The sequence below is a fragment of the Glycine max genome, chromosome 2 (genome assembly GCF_000004515.6).
Source record: "Glycine max cultivar Williams 82 chromosome 2, Glycine_max_v4.0, whole genome shotgun sequence".
NCBI lineage: Eukaryota > Viridiplantae > Streptophyta > Magnoliopsida > Fabales > Fabaceae > Glycine > Glycine max.
The window spans coordinates 45,897,683-45,919,903 of record NC_016089.4 but is presented as its reverse complement, the minus strand read 5'-3'; the positions used below and the strand labels follow the sequence as shown (position 1 = coordinate 45,919,903).

The window sequence follows — 22,221 nt, the reverse complement described above, 5'->3', positions numbered from 1 at the left end:
AATATAAATCAAGAGAGAATCATAAATGAAAAAAAAAATTTCACTAAAAATAATATTTTCTAATAAATTTTAACAAATCGTAAAAAAAATTTAGAAATAAAATGTCAAAAGAGAGTATCCTTTGTATTTCTCTTAAGACAATTTATGCAATCTTTCGTCTAAGTGTGACAACTGAATTGATTATGAGATTCTGAGTGACGTTTCAAGATGCAATTAGCTATCTATATATACATATGTATATATGCCACTAGCTATTTAATTACCCGTGCAACGATCATATGCAAAATATTTTTTTAAAAAAAACTTTTATCTTTTATAAAATTATAAAAATTAGTTTGATTAGTAGGTGTTTGGATAAGTGATAATAAAATTGATTTTAAATGTAATTAATTTTAACATAATATGATTTATGTTTGGATATTTTTATTATAATAAATTTTCCACTAATAATTTATCATTTATGTATCAATGAAATCATAACTTATGAAATTAATTTTACAAATGATATGATTTATGCCTGAAAAAACACATATTAACAAGTAGAGGAAAAAAAAGAAGCAAAGATTAGCTAGCTACCACATAATCACGTAAAAACAAAATCTAGCCACCACATGCTTATTTATTAATGTTTCACATAAATATTCGAATAAATTTACTGTTAATAAAGGTATTTTATCAAAAACATAATTTTTAATGTAATTAATTTGTTTTTGTAAAATTTATATATTACATTTAAAAATAAATAATATAAATTTAAAAAATAGAAAATTATTTATAACTATATTAATTATTTTCAATATAAAATTATAAATGAAACTATAACTAATGTTCATTTCGGTGATGCTCACAATCTTAAAAAGAACTTGACACTTTTAATGTTCTTGACGTAAAATGTATGTAAATTTATTAACATGCTTGACTTAACATGGAAGTACATGTAAAATTATTAACATGCCTGATTAACTCCTTTATCATAAAAATACATGTAAAACGGTGGGTCACATATATATATATTTTAAAATACTTATATTATTTACATGACGACCCAAAAAAAACTTATATTAGTTACATAAAATTAAAAATAGAAATCAAAATTAGTAATTACCGGCATGTTCTATTCAACGTATATTCAAAGTAATTAATTTACTCCACGTCAAATAAATAAAATTGTACGTATTTTGAAATTTGAATTAATTTAAAGCCTATCGTGAAATTTAAATAAAAATATACTTTCAGCATGTACTTAAAATGAACTCAAATTTTGCAAACAAATTCACCCAGTGGTTCAAAAATTAAAGAAAAGAATAAGTTTGTTATGAAAGATAAAATTTGAATAATAAAAGCTTCCCATAAGGGATATAGTCCTGTTATGTTATCACAAAACAAAACCAAAGATCCCATGCATCTTCGTACAAACTAACATCGAGCTGCTATATTGATTGATCTTCTTACAAACTATGAACACCAACAAATTTCAGAGTACAACATTCAACACAAAATCAACCCTAATCAACAAATCCCCAACCCTAAACTACTAAAAAAAAAACCAATTAACCTCACCAGAATTAACAAATTCACTCACACAATAACCAAAAGCGATAAGAAGAAGATGATGATCATCACCGCGATATGAAGACTCCCAGAAGCAACCGAGGAGCACGAGAAATCGACGCGATGGTACTTTGCAGTTCCGTTAGGGTAGAGAACCCCCCAGCTCCTCCCTGTTGTTCCTTCCTCCTTATCGAACATCTCGTAAACGAAAACCTCTGTCACACCGTCTTTCAGCAACGGCGTTCCCATTCCAGATTTAAGATGCTTCACGAGCCCCTTGAGGTATATCTCGGCATACCCTAAATTCGCGTCGAACTCGTTAGCGGCGGCGCTGGAGCTCGGCCAGCCAGTTTCGGTCACAATAATCGGCACGGTCTCGTAGCCGGCGACGGCGAGTGCGGAGACTACGGCGTCGACCATGACGTCGAAGAGGTTCCGGTACCGAACACCGGTGGTGAAGTCGTCGCGGAAGTTAAAAGGATGTTCTTGAAAAAGCGCGATTCCGAGAGGAATCTCGGGGTTGAGGCGATAAAGATTGTAAGGGTAGAGGTTGATCAAGAAGGAGGAGTTGGTGTCGTGAAGGAATTGGAGGAGTGGACCGAATAGGGTTGCGCCGTTGGGTTCTTGAAACTGTGCGTTTGAGGGAGGGAAAGGGGAGGTGAGTGCGGTGACGAATGAGAAGGAGGTGGAGACCTTGATGTTGCGGATGCCGAGGTCGCGGAGGGACACGTGGACGTTGGAGATCGCGGGGAGGAGGTCGTTCACGGAATTAGGGTACACATCGGGGAAGGCGTTGCCGACGGAGATTGTTGTGATCTTGACGCGTGGATAGAAGGGGACCACGTGAGTGTAGAGCCAGGACTGTGCCACGGAGCGGTTTTGGGCGATGGAGGTGACCATGTAGTTGGGAATTGTGAGGAAGAGGGTGGTGTTGCTGTAGAGGAGGCTGCGGGTGATGGCGGGGTCGGCGTCTTCGAGGCGGAGGGATCTTGCGTTGAGGTGGCGGAGCCCGGCGGCGATGCGCTCTGGGGAGGGGGAGGGGTGCTGCGGGGTGGCGGTGGGGGCGGAGTAGGTGACGCCGATGCAGGGGTATGGCTGGGGGAGGAGGGAGAGAGAGATGAAAAATAAGAGAATGCGAGTGGACATGGTGCGAGAAGAGAGAAGGAAACGCGGGGAATTAGTTACAGGGAGGGTTTCAACTTTCAAATTTTAGAATATGGCGGCATCTATACTTGTTAATTCTTCTTTCTTATTTGCATTAATTACATTTAAGTAGGGGAAGGGACTAGATTGAACTTCACCATGCATATATGCATGAATACATTTTGTTGTGCTACAGTGTTGGTAATGAAATATTTATTGGCTTGCATGACATGATAAACGAGTTAGTTACCTTTTTTAAACAAACAAAAAAATGTTATTGATAATGGGAGTACTTAATCCTTCCTATTGCATGAAGATTATTAAATAAGCATGTTCCTGCATTACATAAAATGCTACAAGAGTGTAAACAAGATAAAGGATTTAGTCACCACTCATAATAACTCATTGAAATAGTTTTAGAGTTAGCCTTAATCTATAAAACAACTCTTAATTTTAACCATTTTCATGCATTCATAAGAGTACACAATAGCAAAGTGAAAAATAATATTATTTCTATGCAACTGTAAAGTTCACACAACATATAGTAGTAACTTCCAAATGCTTTTTGTATTATCTATCTTTGTATTTCTCTGATCAAAAGTGAGACTTTACACGCACCTGTCAAGGGAGACTCTGTATTTCCCGTCTTTGTCAATCCTTTTCCTTTGAATCTTTGTATCACCTTAGTCAGGTGAGATTTGAAGATCGATATGCTATTTGTATATCAAATTAATTATACCGTACGTGTTTATAATTTACATGTCTGGGATGTTAAAGAGAAAGAATGTGTGTTGAACTGATTATGTTTTTTTGTTATTTAAAAACGGTGATGCATGTAACAATGGTGTAGAATTAAGAAAATGGATAAGTAAAAATGGATTAACAAATTTCATTTGCACAACTTTTTTATAATTATCAAAAAAGAAGCATATAAAATAAAAGAAATAATATAATAACATGATATTAACAGATAAGATCACGAATCACGATGATTATCTTGAACTTTTAAATTAATCCATTCAATTCGTGAAAATTCCTAATTGCATTCAATTAGTCATAATTAATTCAATATGTTTTATTTAACATAATAGAATTTAAAATAAAATAAAAATTCGACATTTTTATAAAAAATAAATTCTATTTTTTCAAGTCAAATGACCATGTAAGTTTTATTTTTCTCTCTCTCAAAATTGAAAATGACAAAGTTAGGTGTGACAACTGATATCATATGTATTTTTTAGCTATTATTTCATTTAAAATTAAAGGTCAACTTCAATTATTAAAATTAAAAAATAATATAAATCAGCATTTATTACAGTGTACTTAACATTTTTCATTTTTTTTATGTAAAAAAATTATCAGACATGACAAAACTGCACATTTTGGAGGAGCTGAAGCATACCATGTGTGGTTAATAAAACTTGTTGAAAGAGCAGCTAAATAACATGTGCCCTGCCTTAACTATCACTGTTGTTAAGTTTTGTCATAATCAAAACTGTTTTACTGCCCTATTCGTCCAATTATTAAACCAGCAAAACATCGCAATTCATCCGTGATCACAGGGCTCTAGTTTTATTTCTTTTTTCATGTGAAGCAGATTTTATTTCCATAGTTATGACATGAGCAAAAGATTTTTTGATATTTCATTTAGCAAAAGGATTATTCTTTTTTATTTAGCAGTGATAAGACTAATGTTAAAGAAAGTGAAACATTTAAATTAAAAACACATATAATTGAATATTATTAGACATGTATTGATCAAAACCTATCTGATAATTTCTCAAACAACTATAGTTGTTGCTTATGGTCCTATGCAGTTAATTGGTCTTGTGAGTAGACAAGAGCTGACAGTGGAGCCAGCAAAGATATCTAATATCTATATCCTACCCCCCAAGTAGTTTATTGGTTAATACTATATTACTTGACACTGGTCATTACTCATGATCATTTGATTTGTTGTTATCAATCAATTTAATATATTCATATCCTTCCACCTGAGTTCTTAGTCCTGAATGTCCTTGTCCGTCTCAGAGTCTCTCTTCACAACCTCACCGATCTGCCATTTCTCACTCTTTTATCAACAAGGTACACAACAACTTTGTACAATTTGACTCGATCTGTTGAAGTTTCTCTGAAACTAAATTGGCCAATAGTAAGATATTTTATCTTTCACTTTGTCAACTGATGTGGTTTTTTCAATTCATGTAGCAGCTGAGGTTATATTTTAAAGGTCTAAGAAGCTACATTGTATTTTTGTTTACACATTTAGAGATTGGTAGTGGTAGGTTTGGTGCACTTAGATCAAAAAGCCAGAGACATGTCTTTTATTGGTACTCAGCAAAAGTGCAAGGCTTGTGGCAAAACGGTTTATCCGGTTGATCAGTTATCTGCTTACCACAAAGCATGCTTCAAGTGCTCCCATTGCGAAGGAACCTTGAAGGTAGTTTTGCTTTTAGTTCCTTCCATTTGTTTGCTTTTCTCTTATAAGCTGCATTGTTGGTTTAATTTAATGCATTGTGAACATTTTTCTTCATCCTCAAAATTTTGGTCTCTATTTCAAAGATCTTTGTTTTATTTTAAATGCTGGCAGTGACTGACACACATATAAAAAATCCCACAACAAAAGATAAATATTTAGAGAATGGATAAGGTTACTTGATTGTTGTAATGCATTATTAGTTCTTATGATATTAAACAAAATTTGGGTTAATTTTATAGTATTTAATTTCTCACTTATAAATTTACATGTTTCAGCTTAGCAACTATTCCTCCATGGAAAGTGTTCTTTACTGTAAGCCTCATAATGAGCAACTCTTCAAGGAGACAGGATCTTTCAAGAAGAACTTCCAGTCACGTACGTCTTCTTCTTCTTATTATTATTATAGGATAGAGTTCTGTTTGTGATTTCTGAATCAGATTAACTGGTGATGATTTCAATTTGAACAGCTTCTAAGCAAGCTGACAAAACAACTCCTGAGCTGGTAAAAATCTTGAATTTGTCTTTTTGAAACATTGTTGGGAATGAGCAATTTAGAAATGGGTCTATGACATTTGGAGTTTTCTGCTGACACTGTCGGCATCTTTTGATTATTCTAGACAAGGTCCCCTAGTAAAGCTGCTAGCATGTTTTCTGGGACCAAGAAAAGTGTGCTACATGTGGCAAAACTGCTTATCCGTTGGAGAAGGTAGGATTCAGAAATCTAATAAACAAAATTGTTTGATGATATTTGTTGTAGGGGTCATGAACACCTCAGTTACATATTGGTTATGAATAAGTGTTTACTGTTCATGCGCTAATGACATGGATCTTTATTAATATTCACATCTCTTTCTCTAGTTCACTAGTTGTAATGTTGTATGATTTGTGAGTAACCAAAACATTTAGTATCATTCACTTGTCTTTCTGAAAATTGAGGGGTCTAGTTCACAAGTTTATGCGAAAAGTCTCTTTGCTCCCTTCTTTGGAAATAACTCACTAAGTTTTGGGCTAAATTACCAGTTTGAAAAAACATATTACTTTTACCATTTTCTTCCAACGGTTTCAAACTATAGTATCAAATGTAGAAAGTTTGAAATCCATAGTAATATGTGGCCCAGAAGTAGACTTTGATACGGCTTCCTTGTTTCATGGGGAGAGTTGTTTGCAGAATATCATTTCTGTTTAAGGAGCTTCTTGGGTTAAGCAGAAAAATGTTAAGAGAAGAAATTGTAATTATTTTTTTATTCTGTCTTTAGAAGATGGTGAAGAGTATATTGTGATTTAAATCATAATTGTCACAAGACAACAAAAGTTGCATTTGGAATTAGTAGTAACTTATACTTGGTGACCTGGTTTTTTTGTTGGGTTGGTTGAAATTGGAAATGAGCACAGGTAGCTTTTAGTATTTTACATCAATTTTAAAGGTGCTTGGTCATTAAGGCAAGTAAGGGAGACTTCTGTCCATGTCAATATAATTTGTATATAAATTGTCTAATTGAGTAAAGAGTGATTCTAATTGGTTATTTGTAACATGTCTGCACAGTTAGCCAGAATTAGAAGATTTAAATTTTCTGCTTGTCATGTGTAAGTTTATCTCACATTTTGAGTGGTCAGGCCTATCACAAATCTTGTTTCAAATGTTCACATGGCGGCTGTCCCATAACTCCACCCAATTATGCAGCCCTGGAGGGCGTTTTGTATTGCAAGCACCATTTCTCCCAGCTTTTTAAGGAGAAAGGGAGCTATAATCATCTTATTAAATCTGCATCAATCAAACGGCCAGCAAACTGTGTTCCATAAGCTTGAGTCCCGGTGTTATCTTTTGCTTTTTTATCATCTTTGGAGCAAGTGTTTGTGCTTTTTCCATTTTTATTCTACTTGGTGTGCAATTTACACTGTGATGTATTTGACCAAGCACATTCAGTAATAATAGTGTGATTTGCAAGATGTCAGCGTATCTGAAGTTCACGTACCCTCTCTTTTGAATCCACTAAAAATGTGATATCTAATTTTTGGATTATCATATTATTGATATGAAATATTCATTGACTTAACCGATAATCAATTTCTGTCAAAGAACATGATTGATCATCTTTAATAGGATTCTCTGTTTTGAATCATGTTTTTTTTTCTACAAAATTTAAATTTGAGACCTTAGAACTGAACTCAGCAGCATTTGAACCAACGGCTTGATTGCGGTATCTAATTTAACACACCAAATTGTGAAATACTCTGCATAAAAATAGTAGGAAACAGAGTATTTTCCTTTAAATAGGTTTATCTAACTAAGATTGGCAGAGATTCAAAGTATTTTATCAAGATGTATTAAAGATTTTGAATAGAATACGCTACATTCAATGGATTGTTTAAGGGGGTGTTTGAATGTCAATTCTTACATGTTACATTCAATGGAAAAGTTTCTCTCTTGATGAATTCAAATGAATGGATCTTTAATATATTGAAACGTAAATCCAAATACACTATATGTCGTGTTTATGCATTTCAATACTATTCCCTGATAAGAGGACAAAAGAGGAAAAGAATAAGTTCAATAGTATCTTTTAAGTTTAATAATTCTGCGTTTTAAAATCAGTTTTGATGGATAAGACTCAAAACTAAGAAGGATGAGAATTAGGTGGAGAAGATCAATCTATTAATTCGTGTGTATGATGCTGTTGGCGCATCCCAGATACAAATTTTATCATCAATAAACAAATGTAAGCAATGTAAACAACAAATGAGTAGAGGTCCTTCTACAACTCTTTCTTCAAAGAATAAATGACAAAAAGACATTCCTCGATTATATGCCAACATGGGTATAGTAGAGAGATCAGTCACTTATTGAAACTTTGTACTGTGGGCTATTTCTGCACAGGTACTAATACAATGGGAAACCCGTTTTTCCATGTAGGGCCAAAAAATTGTAGAGTCTGAAACATTCTGATCACAATCATGCTAACAAATTTGCCTCATGGAATCTTGAGTTTGTCCGCACAGGAATGAAAACAAATATAGGGAATTCACTGCTGATTTCCACAGAATCATGAATGACAGACAGCATCAGTATCACTTGCTTCGCTTTTTGGCTTGACTATAAAGTACAACTCCGAGGACTGTGAGTGAATAACCCATCATTCCAGTGACTGACACTGGGTTTCTAAATATCAGAATTGAAACTACTACTGCTACGGCCCCTTTAGCATTCCCAAGCACCTGCAAGTGTAAAGAACCAACTCTTAGATTAGTTGTCAAAGCATGAACTTAACATAATTTTTAAGCCAATATCAAATACTGGATTACAGGAAAAGCGTACATCTTGCCACTGATTTGTTTACTTATCGTCATTTGAATCACACATATTGTGACAATTTACACACCCTTTAAAAGAAAAAGCCTAGAAAATATTTTTTAAATCTACAACACCTCCAAATAATAACTCCGACAGTTCTTCAATAACTATATATCTATTAATCAATCAACTTGGCCCAGAAATCTAATGAACTTAATCAATACCAGCTGAAATGTCACTAAACAGTGAACACAGATAGCAACTCTAAGTCAAAAAATAAAAATTTACAGAGAATTTCACGAAATAATTTGGCACCATTAGCACTAGATCCTTATGAACTGTCTGTCAGTAGCAACAGAAGTATTTAAAAATACTGCCCCAGCACTAGTTTTAGAGATACAACATAAAATATTTAGCAGTAATCCATGAATTCCTTTTCCAAGAGGTTTGAATTACTTATGAAATAGAAACTGGAAAACTAAGTACTCGAGAATTTTGAGAAAGTCTATTACTAGAGAATCTAGAAACTCTTGTGATAGGTAGATTTGCTTCCAAAAAAATTTATTTAAAAAGAATTGAAAAAATAACAATAATAAGACACCAAGATAAATCACAACGACGCGAAAATGACAGCACTAAAGGACATATGAAAGTGAACAAATAAAAAAATAAAACAAGAATTAGAATAAACAATAACATACTGAATATCTGTGAATTGACAATGAACTTGTGTATGACAAGCACAAAATTTTGATGTATCAACTAAAAATACAAAAGATATGTTCTTTTGAGTAAAATATTAAATTTTAAAAAACAAGGACATATGTGCCTATATGAATAGGTAAGGCATACCTGAAGGGTAAGAGCACTGGTATGTTTGGTGACCAAAAAATTGGTCAGGTTGACAAAATAAGCAAGTGCTGAATTAAATAGCAGATACCAAATGATCTTCACATCATCTCTGGCAAGAGCCAATGTAATGCCAACCACGTTTTCTTCCATTATAAGTGTAGCAGGAAGAAGGAAAACAACAGCAATTGGAGCCATGTAAAGAAGAAGGTTCATAGAATTCAACTTCTCTCTGATACACGACAAGAAGGATATCAGTAGCTATTTAATATATATAATCCAACAACAGAAGAAAGCAAAAGCAATGAGGTAAATAGCATGTTCCTTATACATACCCTTCAGAAGAAAGCAAAATTCCTTGTAACACGGATTTTAAGGCACGTGCGGCAGTAGCTGCAATGCATACTATGAACCCAAATAAATGGAAGCTCGGCTCACCCTATAAGCAATAAACAAAAGAAGAACAAATACATCAGAAGCCATATATTATTTTTGTGTTTTACTGATCAATATCACTCGAATAATAATACATAAAAAAGGAGAAAAAGATCTAGCTCTGCTTAAGCTGTCTCTCTGGCTGCACAGTTGAATTTGATTCAGCAGCAACTAAAACATCTACATTCATGACAAAAATTCCTAGTTTTTTTATAAACAAATCGATCATCGAACTGGGGACACCAAACAAGTACGCTGAAAACCAAGAATGCTACACAACATAAACTAAAGAAGTTCCTCTATCTGTAACCGGAATACGTTATTGGTGAATATCACATAGGAGAGAGTTCTTGTGTACCATCCGAGCAATACACCACTTTACTTAAAAGTAAAAACATTTCCAATAGGAGCTGCATAAGCATAACCCTACATGCCACTGAATTGAAAACAAAATATTAAACTAAAAGTCACAACATTTTATGATTGTACAAGCAAGTGACACCAATCAAAAACTCAAACTCATAAATAACAGAGTAAATAGTATCCAAGCTTTTAAACAGTCAATAGACAAGACTTTTAAAATAGTTATTATAAAATACTGTAATTGGATAAGGATGACTTCAACAAGATATTTTCATCATTAATAACAAGTGGAACATGTCTTAAGAAGCCTTTGAAGGCTTGTATGTAAGTGTCGGTGGTGCTAGAATTGTAATTATAAAGAAATAATCATTTTTATTATTATTTTCTCCCTCAATTAGCCAATAAGAAAAAGAAAAAGAAAAGATAATACAAAATTATCGTAATTTCTTGAAAATTAAAACAAAGCGCCACAAGAAAGAAAATTGCAAATAAGCAAGATTGGGAAGAATACCCCGCTGGCAATGACGACGCCGGTGACGACGGGGACGAGGGTGAGATAGGTGAGCCAGGCCTCGCGCTTGAAGGTCATGACGTAAGCGAAAACGGCGGTGAAGAAGGGAGTGGTGGCGCCGACGGCCTGGTTAAAAGAGACGGGGAGGTAGCGGAGAGAGACGTTGCCGAAGACGACGGAGAAGCAGAAGATGAGGCTGAGGGCGGCGATCTTGAGGAACTGGAGGCGGGAGCGGATGGTCTGCATGGGGACCATCTTGAGCCAGGCGATGGCGACGTAGCTGAAGAGGGAGCAAGCGGTCATGTGACACATGGTGAGGAAGATAGGGTACTTGAAGCCATAGTTGCTAAGGAGGTACTTGTTCAGGAGCAGCACCCCAATGTTCGACGAGTACCACGCCGACACAAGCCCGATCCTCAACAGACGCCTCGACGACTTCATTTTCCTTCACCCCCTCAGTCTGGATCTGAGAACAACAACATCGCCCACCACTGATGGATGGATCTGAGAACAACACCTTTCTCTGCGCTTTCTTTTTAACGCCCTCAAGGAAATTAAATATTAAACGGGAAACTAAATAATTCTAATTCACACTCTTATACATTTATAAATTGACATATATTATCATTTTTTTTATTTTATAATAGTTATTCTAAAAATATGTTTAGATTAATTATACATATATATATATATATATAAATTGATAATAAACAGATTTTATAATTATTATCAATTTAACTTCTCATAGTTAGAAAAAAATGCAATTGAAAATGTGAGTTTAACGTTGACATATTTAATGCAATTATATAAAAAAATAAATAAATTCTTATTAAATATAATAAATAAATAATTTTATTATTAGAAAATATGTATAAACACTTTTAAAAATATTTATAACCAACCAAATAAATATAAATCATCATTTCCAAAATTTATATTATTGGACAAAAGAAGATACCTAAAGCCCCTTTAAAACTGAGGTCCGGGGAGCTCCCATAACTCGTTAACTTGTAACTGGATTGTAGTATGGTAAGTTTTATCATCGTTGATAATGTTATATGCACCGTCGTTTTCTACCTTCTTTTATGAATATTAAACATGTTTTGGGGTTTGGGGTGGCGCAATTTGTGCAGAAAATTGGAAGGGTCTGACTCTGGAACAAGTTTCTGTGGGACCCTAACCTGACACCAACTTACCATTGTATGCGCGTGAAAGAAAAATAAAAAAAATAGAGGATAAGACTAAGAGAATGTGTAAATGACAGAGTGCATATGAAAATTTAATTCATGTAGAATTAATTTGAATAGAACAAAAACTAATTAAAAAATAAAGAATGTAAAATGAATCAAACTTTCTCAAAAATTAAAATTAATTTATAAAAAAAAATTGATTCATTTTAGTTTTATAGTTTTTATTTTATTTTATTAACTTATAAGTATTTATTAGAAGTCTATCCAAATCCTTGTCAACTTATAGTTATTATATTAACTTATCAAATGAAAGTGAACCAATCTGATCTTAAATGAGTGAATCAATTTTCTAGATTAATAACTTCTTAATGAATATAATAAGTGATGTGAATCATCTAATAAAGAAAAAAGAAGTTGAGTATTTGTTACATATTTTCCTAATTATTATTTGTTTTTTCTTTCATTGGATTCTGAAGTGGGAAAACTCCAAACCATAGGTAAGACCGTGTCTTGCTTCCCCCCACCCATCGACTTACGTTCTCCTTTGAAGCGATACACATTTACGTAGTCAAAGCAGTGTTAGGTTATTGTTAGGTCCAATTTTTGTTTCTTCATGGAATTGAAGGTGAACGAGTAATGCAAAGATACCTAAAGCACTGCACTTGTTTAGAGATGAGATGAAAGTGTGTACAATAATAAAGATTAAAGAGTACAATGCAGGCAAAGTCAAAGTTAATTAGGACTATAGTATTGAATGCAGTGAGTGGAAGAGGGTCAGAAGGCATGTGCTGTGTTTCATCCGCGATCACATCAAATCAAAGATCTAAGATTATATATATAAAACAGTGAGTCCAAATAAATAGACTAAATTATCTAAAATCTTCAGTATTTTTTTTTTAAAGTTTCTACTCATCAAACAATTGAGAACAAGTCAACAGAGGTTTGCATAAATTGTTGCTAATATACGTGTGCTATTTCATTTGGTCACATGGTCCAGGAAATTAATTTCTTAACCAAAGTCAGGTTTTCTCCCATTCCTTATTACTCACGTGATTTTTTTAATTCTTTTTTGTGGGGATGAAATGCACATACACCTAAAAAAAAGGGTATCGTGAGTTTTCAATTATCACCTAATTAATTATGGATTTGAATGATGACTTAGTTCAAAATTATATTAAATATTTGGGGGTACTGTTGTTAACATGGAAATTTACAAGTGAGTAAATGTAAACCTCTCATTTTAGGTACTAAGCCATATATTTTTGTTTTTTTATTAATATCTTAAAAAAATAATTAAGTACATAATAAATAATATTGTCGGAAATATTTAATATATTTTCTATTAAGAGTTCTTCCTATCCATATAGAAAAATATTATTTGTCTCTTCAAAATTTTTTTCATTAATTAGTAACATCTTTTTTCCCTTCCCCTATCTTTATTTATACTCTCTCATTATCATATTATTTGATTGTCTTTTCTTCCACTTGGTGAAAAACTTGGACATTTCACTGATTAGAATTAAGAAAGGTACGTAGTAGGCATCAACTTTTTTTCTCAACGCCTTTAATATACTAAGGAAACGTTACCATAAAATATCTACAACTTTTGCATCCAACTAATGTTCTGTAAAAGTAGAAAATGATATATCAAATTTCCATACTCAACAATTTACTACACCGCTTAACATACCATAGTTAAATAGACTGAATACAAATATGAACAGTTAAGGCTATATTTTGTTTTCTATAATTTGGTAAAAGTTAATAGACTGCATATCAACTCAAAACTAAAAAATAGACTGCATGAGTTGAGTGCAACTACTCAGAATAAACGCTAGTAATTTCACCGAGACTTAGAAAATGCAAATTCGACAAGTTTATTCCACTTTAATCTCGTTATTATTCACGTGGCTGTCGCTTTCGTATTATAGCGATTGTTGATACGTTCAATGTCACAGAAACACCGTTGCCGACAAAATAAGATACCAGTGAGAGATTTTATGAAAATGTCTCACCATGTTGCTATCAATTTGAAAAGAAGAAAAAAATTGCAGGCCTATTGTACATAACTTCAAAACACGCTCTATGCTCAACACTAGCAATGCCACATGGCAGTGTTTGCAGTTCACTCTACAGCATCCTGAGAGAAATGCTCATCACAAATTTTTATTAGCAATCTTAATATATACCATTCACCATTGACTTTTTTGGGGAGATCGCAATCTAATCCCTTAAACTTCATTCCAATTCCTATAATAATTAATCCAATTGCCATTTCCTTAAAGTTGTAGATGAAAAGCTCAATTTTGTATCCAATTTTTCCTGAGAACTACGAGCTCGAGTTCTTCAATTTCAATTTTACGGGGACGGTAAAGTAAGGAAAAAAAATCCGTTAATGAAATTGAGACTCATAATCCTCCCTAATAACCATGGCAGTGAGAGTAAAGAAAAAACATGCGATACATTCTCTTCATCCTAAACAAGGATACTACCCTGCTCGGGAGCTACCAAAAAAGAAAAACATAATATAAATTCCTATCAAATACCCTGACAAAACAAGCTCCACGACTCACGAGTCCTGAGAACCTGCAAAGATAACCAACAAGCAATTTCAAGGTCAATTAGATCATATAGAATAAAATAAGGGCATCATTATAATACATTAGATACTCTCAAGTCACTAATAGCACTAATAAGAAACACAAGCTGGAAAAAAATTGGTATATTTTGAATAAATTTCAATCCAACAAAACACCGGATGTCCCGCCCAATTATCTCAATGGTATTTTTAAATCTTTACCTTAAAATCAACATTTACTTTTAGATTTTTTTTTACTGTTTCTTAAAAGCATAAACTGAACTGCGTTGTCATTACGATTGAATAGAATATTAATTAACAAACTTACGTAGGCCAATCACAATCCATTAAAAAAAAATGTAACAGGTTTCAATCAACAAAAATGGAGGAAATGGACGGTTAATAAAATCACAAGATTATTTGATTGGGGGATATCAATATTCAAGGTACAATCATTAAGAATCAACAAGCTAACTATGATAAATAAAATAAAAACAATCTCAAGCAATGAGAAAGCTACCATTAGTAATGCTTTCTATGCCCTATTATGCACAAAAACAGCAAAATCAAAGCACAATATCAATCATTTTTTCCAAAAATGGATGAAGCTGTAAACCAATTACATTGGAGCATATCTCCATGGATAAAGGAGAGGGCTCAAGCAGAAAGGTTTTTCACTTGCTATCCGCACAAATAAAATCCTGGGAACTGATTTTGTAAAATTAGGTTCCTACGAAGATCTGTATGCGATTTTTTAACAATGAAGTGTTCAAGTCATCAAAACTTTATTTCTAAAAATAAGGAAACAGGACAGACAGAACATACCCAATACAACAGAGATTTTGACGAAGGAAGTAGTATTGTCACCAAATAAGACAAGGTAGCGATATAATAATCAATTGTGAGGCAATGTGAATACAAGCAAAGCTATTATTAAATGCTATACCTTATTTGGGGCAAAAACAGCAAGCCATCAACAAAATAATAATTTTTTCCAAAAATGAATGTAACTGTAAGCCAATTACATTGGAGCATATCTCCATGGATAAAGGAGAAGGCTCAAGCAGAAAGGTTTTTCACGTGCTATCCGCACAGATAAAATCCTGGGAACTGATTTTGTAAAGATTCCCAAGAAGAACTTTGTGCAATTTATTTAAGAAAGTGTTCAAGTCATCAATTTCATTTCTTGAATTAAGGAAATAGGACAGATAAAATGCAGACAATACAATGGAGTTTGACAAAGGGAAGGGAAAAAGAATGAAGTATGATAATGATACAATGATACCATCAACTACAAAAGCACCTAGCATGAAGTAATGCTAGGAAAGGTCCACAAGAATTCAATGAAGGAGTGGGGTTCCCATAATTGCAAAAACCTTTGCAATTGAATTCTTAGTTTCATCTACAAACCTATCAAATAGGTTTTATCTTAGAATTCCATATCTTTTTTAAAAATATAAAATTTTCAAGATAGGTACACACATTTGATTGCACAAGCTCTATTTGCATAAAAAACAGCCAATTTGTAATTGCACATTGACATGAGCAACAACTTAGCTGCACCAAGAGAACAACACTAGACATGTCATCGGAAGTACCTGCATTATTCATCACTTTCTACCACGGCCCCATCATAACTGAAGTATAATACTTTTATTTCCATTGATTATTCCATTCATATCACTGAGTTTCAGAATCAAATTAGTAATAGTACACTGGTACAGTTGGCAAGAACAGAGGTCTCAATTTCAAAGACACATAACTGAGGCAACAAATGATAATGCATAAGAAAACTTAAAATATCAACAAAACGGTAACATTACCTCATATATTGCTTGGATACATGAAGACTCTAACCCTTGCTCCCTGCAGATGCAACAACACTGACAGTCAGAAACCACAAAAAATGCCAAAAACAGAGACCAATTTAGAGTAAAAAAATTACCATTGATCTGGGCGGCAGATTGGACTTGAACTTAGCACGAACTATACCACTGTTACCATGAGGCCTGGTGACCTTACCCCAAATGCAGCGATAGTGGCTTCCGTCCTTCTTTACCTTGGCTTTGTAAATGTAAGCCATACGCTTCCCACAGTACCACGCAACTTCTTCCTTAGTGTTTACATTCTCAATCTGGATTAATGAGGTGTTTGGGTATTGATTTGACTTGGACCTGAACAACACCATCATCAATTTCTTAGCACAAATAAAGCCTCACTACAATATCAATATCCATTACACGGCACAGATTGAAATTATTATGAGAAAATCGATAAGCCTAATAATGTTATTATTAATACTCCAGCAAACCTTTAAATTAAGAAAAAGCTCACCTCTTGTATCCAAGTATTGAACCCCTGACGTAAAGTCTGGTAAACAGCAAAAACAACGATAACATTAACAAATATTCATGAAATGTGCATCACGAATATCATGCTAACAACTTCTAAACTTTGTGAAAGTTAAACTATTATAAGGAGCCAATAAAACCACAGATCGAAGGCTTAAAAACGATGCTATAAACAACGAGAGAGAGAGAGAGAGAGTTAAATCGCAAACCTAACACGCTCTCCTTGTCGCCCTTTCACCATGTTTGGTAACGGTGATGCCTCCTGCTCCTCCTTTTCTCTTCTACTAAGCTCGGCGGAAGGAGTAGTAATATCAGTTTCGGGATTCTTATAGACAGAGTCAAACGGAGCGGGCCGGCTAGGGTTTTTCTGCAAGGCCCATTCCATTGGGCTTCTTGCCACGGCGTTTTTGCTTTCTTTTTTATGTTTTGTCTTTTGTATTTATCTTTTTTTTTAGTCTTCATTTATTTTAATTTTTTATTAAAATTATCATTCTAATTTTAAGAACTAAAAATATATTTCTATATTTCCATAAATTAAATTATCGTTACTCGTAATTTTAGGAATAATTTTATGTATTATTTAAGAGAGAGAATAAACAAAAGAAGAGAGATGTTGAAAACATTAAAATAAAATAAAAATGGAGAGAGATATACAGAATAGCTAGAGTCTAGAGAGTGGTGCAAGAAAAGATATAAGCCACTAAATTACATCAACCTAACCATTTTTCTTTTTAAAGGAACATATAATTTACTTAATTAGAACAAAACATTTCCATATGACACAAGTCAAGAACAAGAAATGTAGTATAAATGTAAAAAAAAAAAAAAAAAAAAAATCTTTTTCTTCGTTTAAAAAAATTGGGTTATGTTAATAGTGTGTTGTTGTCAAACTAATGCACATAGATGAAATAGTTTGCCACACATAGGCTATAGCATATGAAATTAGTTTTATTAAACTCGATATAGCACACAAACTAAAAACATCTAAAATAGAGAGTGTATCGCCTCATTTTTCGGTCCCATGACATGTGGAATAATCATTCAACCATACAAAAGCCTCACCAAAGACAAATGAAGAAAGCAAAGTCCACCCCACAAGTCCAACCTTCGACCTATGCATGGTTGTTTTGTTTCTCATGACCTCACACTCCCTTTGTTAATTCCTTGACATTAATCTCTCTAATAATAATACCATCTTATCATCATCTTTTTGCCAAGCGTGGCTCTTAATCAACAATTATCCTGTGCACCATGTTCAAGGCAAGGAGGGGTCTATTAGATGGCACAGAACAACGATATGGGTTGATGTCTTCTAGCATGAGAGGCATGTCCTCCACGCGACGTAAAATACGACATTGGCAAAAACTTTTCAGGCTCAAGCTTGGACGCCACATGTTCTTGGGCTTAATGGTTTTGGTTTTTATGTGTGTGCTTACCAAGTTTGTGTTGTTGAATATGTTTTCTGACCAACTTACCTTGGATCCTGAAATACATGCAAACTTGGTGAAACATTACGTACCTTCACCGAACAATTCTCCGGTATACAACAATTTGTCCTACGTGATATTTTATCCCATTTTTTTTATTGTGTTTTCTTTTTCATGAATTTTATACAAGTCGCCGGCAAAAGCTTTTTGTTTTTGCGTTCTCCTTTCATTGCCTCTAACATCTTATAACCATGAAATGGATATAATGGGTATTGTTTTAGTTGGTTTTATTGAAAGTTTGCCGATCATGTATAGTGTTGTTTGTTTGTTTTTTCTTGGTTATCTAGGATCTTTAGTTGCTTGGTTTCTTAATGTTTACCATTACACTTTTTTCTTCTTCTGTTTATTATCCATTGAAAGTTATTATTATACAAAATCCATCTTCTCTCATAAATCTCACATGTAATCTCATAATTATTACAATTATATTTTTGGTCTTTTCAATCATTTAATAAATTGTTCATTAACATAACTCAAGAATACATATACATCAATACAAATATTAAACTTCCAGAGGAAGAAAGTTGAATGCAAATTTAATCTTAGATTCTTGTATTCAGTCGTGTAGAATTTTACTTGTTTTTTTACTACTACATTGTTTCTCATTGAAAAAAATATATAACTTTTTTTAGGGGAATTTCAGTGTGTGTTTCATCTGACTTTTTTTTAGAAATAATTATCTGTGTTGTCAATTTCTTAACTAAGAAAAGTTTTGAAAAATAAATAATATTTAGTGGTGGTTACATGCCTAATATTTAGTGTAAGTGAAGTGTATATATTCTATTTATTTAATATGGTTTAATACTAAAGGTTTTGTTTTGGCAGGAGATAAGGGAATATAAAAAAATATAGATAAACTTTCATCCGAAAAAAATGCATTATTTTTCCCCCTTTCTTATATTGATTCTATCTTCTATAGTTGTCTTTTCATCCTTTGTTACCTTACAAAAAGTTCGTCAAAATAATCATAATGGACTGACACATGGTGGTATTATTTTGTGTGTTTGTTTTGCTTCATATTTTTTTCTTCACAATATAATATAAGAAATATATTAGAAAAACATATTCTCTAACATTTTTTTTAAATATACTTTCTTTTATTGATTAAAATTTATTAAAAATCTTTTTTTTTATCTCATATCTTATTTAATGAATCTGTTTCCTAAATTTGTAATTTTATATGAATTTTAATCCATAAATAAAAGTATGTTTAAAGGAGTATCTCTCTAGCACTCCTTATCAATATAAATATAATTTACATCTACATTTAAATTGTGATGCTAGTTTTCCTCATATATGTTAGTTAGACTCTCGAAATTTGGAAGCATCCCAACAGTGACAACTACCACAAATGCATGGATCGATCAATGAGTGACAAACGTGAGCCCGAAGCTCTTTATTGTTAAAATTTGAGTTAAGTTCATTGCAAGTGATTCACACTCTGTCATCTTTGTAACTAGGAAGAATTTATATTCTACAGGGAAAGAGAACTTCACAAATGGTTACCTTATGGTCCATGCCAATGGAGGATTAAATCAAATGAAAACTGGAGTACGCTAATAAATTGCTTTTGGAGCTTATCTTTATTTATGTTTATTTATTTTCAAATTCCTTGTTTACTTCAATCCTATGATAAGTGACATGGTTGCTATTGCAGATAAGTGACATGGTTGCTATTGCAAAAATTATGAAAGCCACTTTGGTTTTACCTACATTAGACCATAATTCCTTTTGGACAGATTCTAGGTATGGATTGTCATCTACGTGAGTTTTGTGTCAAAAATATGCACCTCTCTGATTTTTGTATTGTTCTAATTTTACTGTCTCAGTGATTTTAAGCAAATTTTTAACTGGAAGAACTTCATTGAAGTTTTAAAAGATGATATTCAAATAATGGAATCCCTACCACCAGAATTTGCAGCAATTAAGCCAGTTTTGAAGGCTCCAGTTTCTTGGTCCAAGGCAATACTACACATTATCTACTTAAAAACTTCTAGCACGCTTACAAAGTATCCATTTCAGTTTTTAATCTAAATTTTGTGACCATTTTGAAACATGTAGGCCGGTTATTACGAAGGGGAGATGCTGCAATTATTGAAGAAAAACAAAGTGATCAAATTTACCCATACTGATTCTCGCTTAGTCAATAATGGTCTAGCTACTCCAATCCAAAGGGTACGATGTCGTGCAATGTATGAAGGACTTAGATTCACAGTTCCAATTGAAGAGCTAGGAATGAAGTTAGTAAATAGACTTAGAGACAACAACACCCCTTACATTGCTCTCCATTTAAGGTAATTCCTCTAATATGGTTTATTACTTTAATTAATCAATATATAGTTACATATTATCACCTAGACGTTGTACATATCCAGTTAACATTAAGCATATGTTGATATTGCAGATATGAAAAGGACATGCTTGCTTTTACAGGTTGCAGCCACAACCTGACCCAAGATGAAGCCGTGGAGCTTAAGAAAATGAGATATAAAGTGAAACATTGGAAGGTGAAAGAGATTGATGGCAAATCAAGGCGCTTACGGGGTAGTTGCCCTATGACTCCAAGAGAGGTTGCTGTGTTCCTTGAAGCACTAGGATATCCTCATGACACAAAAATTTATGTAGCTGCAGGCATGATTTATGGTAAAGATGCAATGAAACCCCTCCAAAGCAAGTATCGTCATTTGCTCACACACTCCACTTTAGCCACAAAAGAAGAGCTTCTACCCTTTATGGGTCACCAAAATCAACTTGCTGCTTTGGATTACTTCATAGCAGTAGAAAGTGATGTTTTTATCTACAGCTATGACGGGCACATGGCCAAAGCAGCCCGAGGTCATCGCGCATTTGAAGGGTTTCGGAAAACTATCACCCCAGACAAGTATTGATTCTACTAAACAACATATTAGGCTTCATTTTAGTATAATTAATGAGTTTAATATTTTACACTGTTAATCTAATCACAATTATGGTTGATATTATTTTTAAACTAATTTTACAAAAAAGTTAATAAATTTATCATATATTATGATTTGTGATTGGATTACATTATCAATGTATAACCTTTTTTTTCTAGGAATTGATTCTGATCCAATTTGGTTCTTTCTAATTATTGGACCTTAATATGTTACAGGCAAAAGTTTGTGAGGCTGATTGATCAGTTGGACAATGGTTTGATTTCTTGGGACGAGTTTTCATCGAAAGTTAAGAGCATACATGCAAATAAAAATGGAGGTCCTCATAATAGAAAAGTCAATCGACACCCCAAATTGGAAGAGAGCTTTTATGCAAACCCTTATCCTGGTTGCATTTGTGAGCGTCGAGAGACAACAACGACGATGTAAATAAGTCATGAATCATGACATAGTAAATGGTATTGAGTCATGAGATGAGACAACTGCTTTAGATTTGTAAATATGCCAGAGCATTTTGGCAATTGGAGCTACAAAAGAGTCAAATCTCTCTCTCTGAAAATTATTAATTTTTAAAATAATGGTTTATTTATTTTATAATTATTATATTTTATATTTATAAAATAAAAATAGAGAAAATTAATAACATAAGAGATAATGTAGTATTAATTTAATTTTAAAAACTTATTTTAAGAAATATGAACTTTTAAAATATTCTATTTAATATTTTTATAATTATTATCTTTTTATATATTTATTAAAAAGAAATAGAAAAACTAATAAATTAACAAGAGACAAATTAGTGCAGTAAAAAAAGATAATATAGTATTAATTTAATTTTTTTTATTAAAATATCCACTTTTAAATAAATTTTAATATATTAAATTTAATATATGTATATTAATAATAATAATTTATGCACATATTTAAAATATAAACTTGAAACCCCTTTAAAATAGGCACGCAGCCTGTAAACTAATTAAAACCATTTTCATTACCCTTTTAAAGCTTAAGTAATTTATTTTCATAGCTTTCATTTCATAACTTATTTTTTAATTTAATTATTTTAATTATGAAATTTTA

At 32.7% G+C, this 22,221-nt stretch overlaps 4 protein-coding genes and 1 pseudogene across 8 annotated transcripts; 2 read left to right on the top strand and 3 right to left on the bottom strand.

Annotated features, from left to right (window-relative positions):
- Positions 1-1,334: 1,334 nt before the first annotated feature.
- LOC100818703 (glucan endo-1,3-beta-glucosidase 2) lies at positions 1,335-2,846 on the bottom strand. The gene has a single exon (XM_014769801.3). The coding sequence runs from the start codon at positions 2,695-2,697 to the stop codon at positions 1,579-1,581; it is 1,119 nt and encodes a 372-aa protein (XP_014625287.2). The 5' UTR covers positions 2,698-2,846; the 3' UTR covers positions 1,335-1,578.
- A 1,708-nt stretch (positions 2,847-4,554) lies between these two features.
- Positions 4,555-7,804, top strand: LOC100818168 (LIM domain-containing protein WLIM2b). Of its 4 annotated transcripts, none has more exons than XM_041008913.1 (6): positions 4,555-4,846; positions 4,974-5,134; positions 5,449-5,548; positions 5,641-5,675; positions 5,791-5,879; positions 6,788-7,804. In XM_041008913.1, coding segments are annotated over exons 1-6 (435 nt in total). In that variant the 5' UTR covers positions 4,555-4,845; the 3' UTR covers positions 6,837-7,804. The 4 variants fall into 4 exon arrangements, with proteins under 4 accessions (XP_040864847.1, XP_025982241.1, XP_014625293.1 ...); XM_026126456.2 differs by having other exon boundaries at positions 4,557-4,779; positions 4,906-5,134; XM_014769807.3 differs by having other exon boundaries at positions 4,557-4,779; positions 4,903-5,134.
- A 3-nt stretch (positions 7,805-7,807) lies between these two features.
- On the bottom strand, positions 7,808-11,147 carry LOC100817995 (probable sugar phosphate/phosphate translocator At3g11320-like). The gene is given in 4 exon segments (NM_001255256.2): positions 7,808-8,386; positions 9,315-9,543; positions 9,647-9,750; positions 10,621-11,147. Coding segments are annotated over 4 exon segments (921 nt in total). The 5' UTR covers positions 11,062-11,147; the 3' UTR covers positions 7,808-8,239.
- A 3,038-nt stretch (positions 11,148-14,185) lies between these two features.
- On the bottom strand, positions 14,186-17,139 carry LOC100305997 (uncharacterized). Of its 2 annotated transcripts, XR_412997.4 has the most exons (6): positions 16,949-17,139; positions 16,723-16,758; positions 16,334-16,562; positions 16,212-16,254; positions 15,987-16,071; positions 14,186-14,396 (listed from the first exon to the last, which is right to left on the bottom strand). XR_412997.4 is itself a non-coding variant. In NM_001249148.2 (5 exon segments), coding segments are annotated over 4 exon segments (339 nt in total). In that variant the 5' UTR covers positions 16,981-17,040; the 3' UTR covers positions 14,189-14,396; position 16,212.
- An 845-nt stretch (positions 17,140-17,984) lies between these two features.
- On the top strand, positions 17,985-21,588 carry LOC100817642 (O-fucosyltransferase 19-like; annotated as a pseudogene).
- Positions 21,589-22,221: the final 633 nt, after the last annotated feature.

Coding starts and splice junctions, on each gene's coding strand:
- LOC100818703 (XM_014769801.3), bottom strand. CDS start 2,697: ATGTCCACTCGCATTCTCTTATTTTTCATCTCTCTCTCCCTCCTCCCC.
- LOC100818168 (XM_041008913.1), top strand. Junction 5,676..5,790: donor ACAAAACAACTCCTGAGCTG/GTAAAAATCTTG, acceptor TGATTATTCTAG/ACAAGGTCCCCTAGTAAAGC. Junction 5,880..6,787: donor CTGCTTATCCGTTGGAGAAG/GTAGGATTCAGA, acceptor TTGAGTGGTCAG/GCCTATCACAAATCTTGTTT.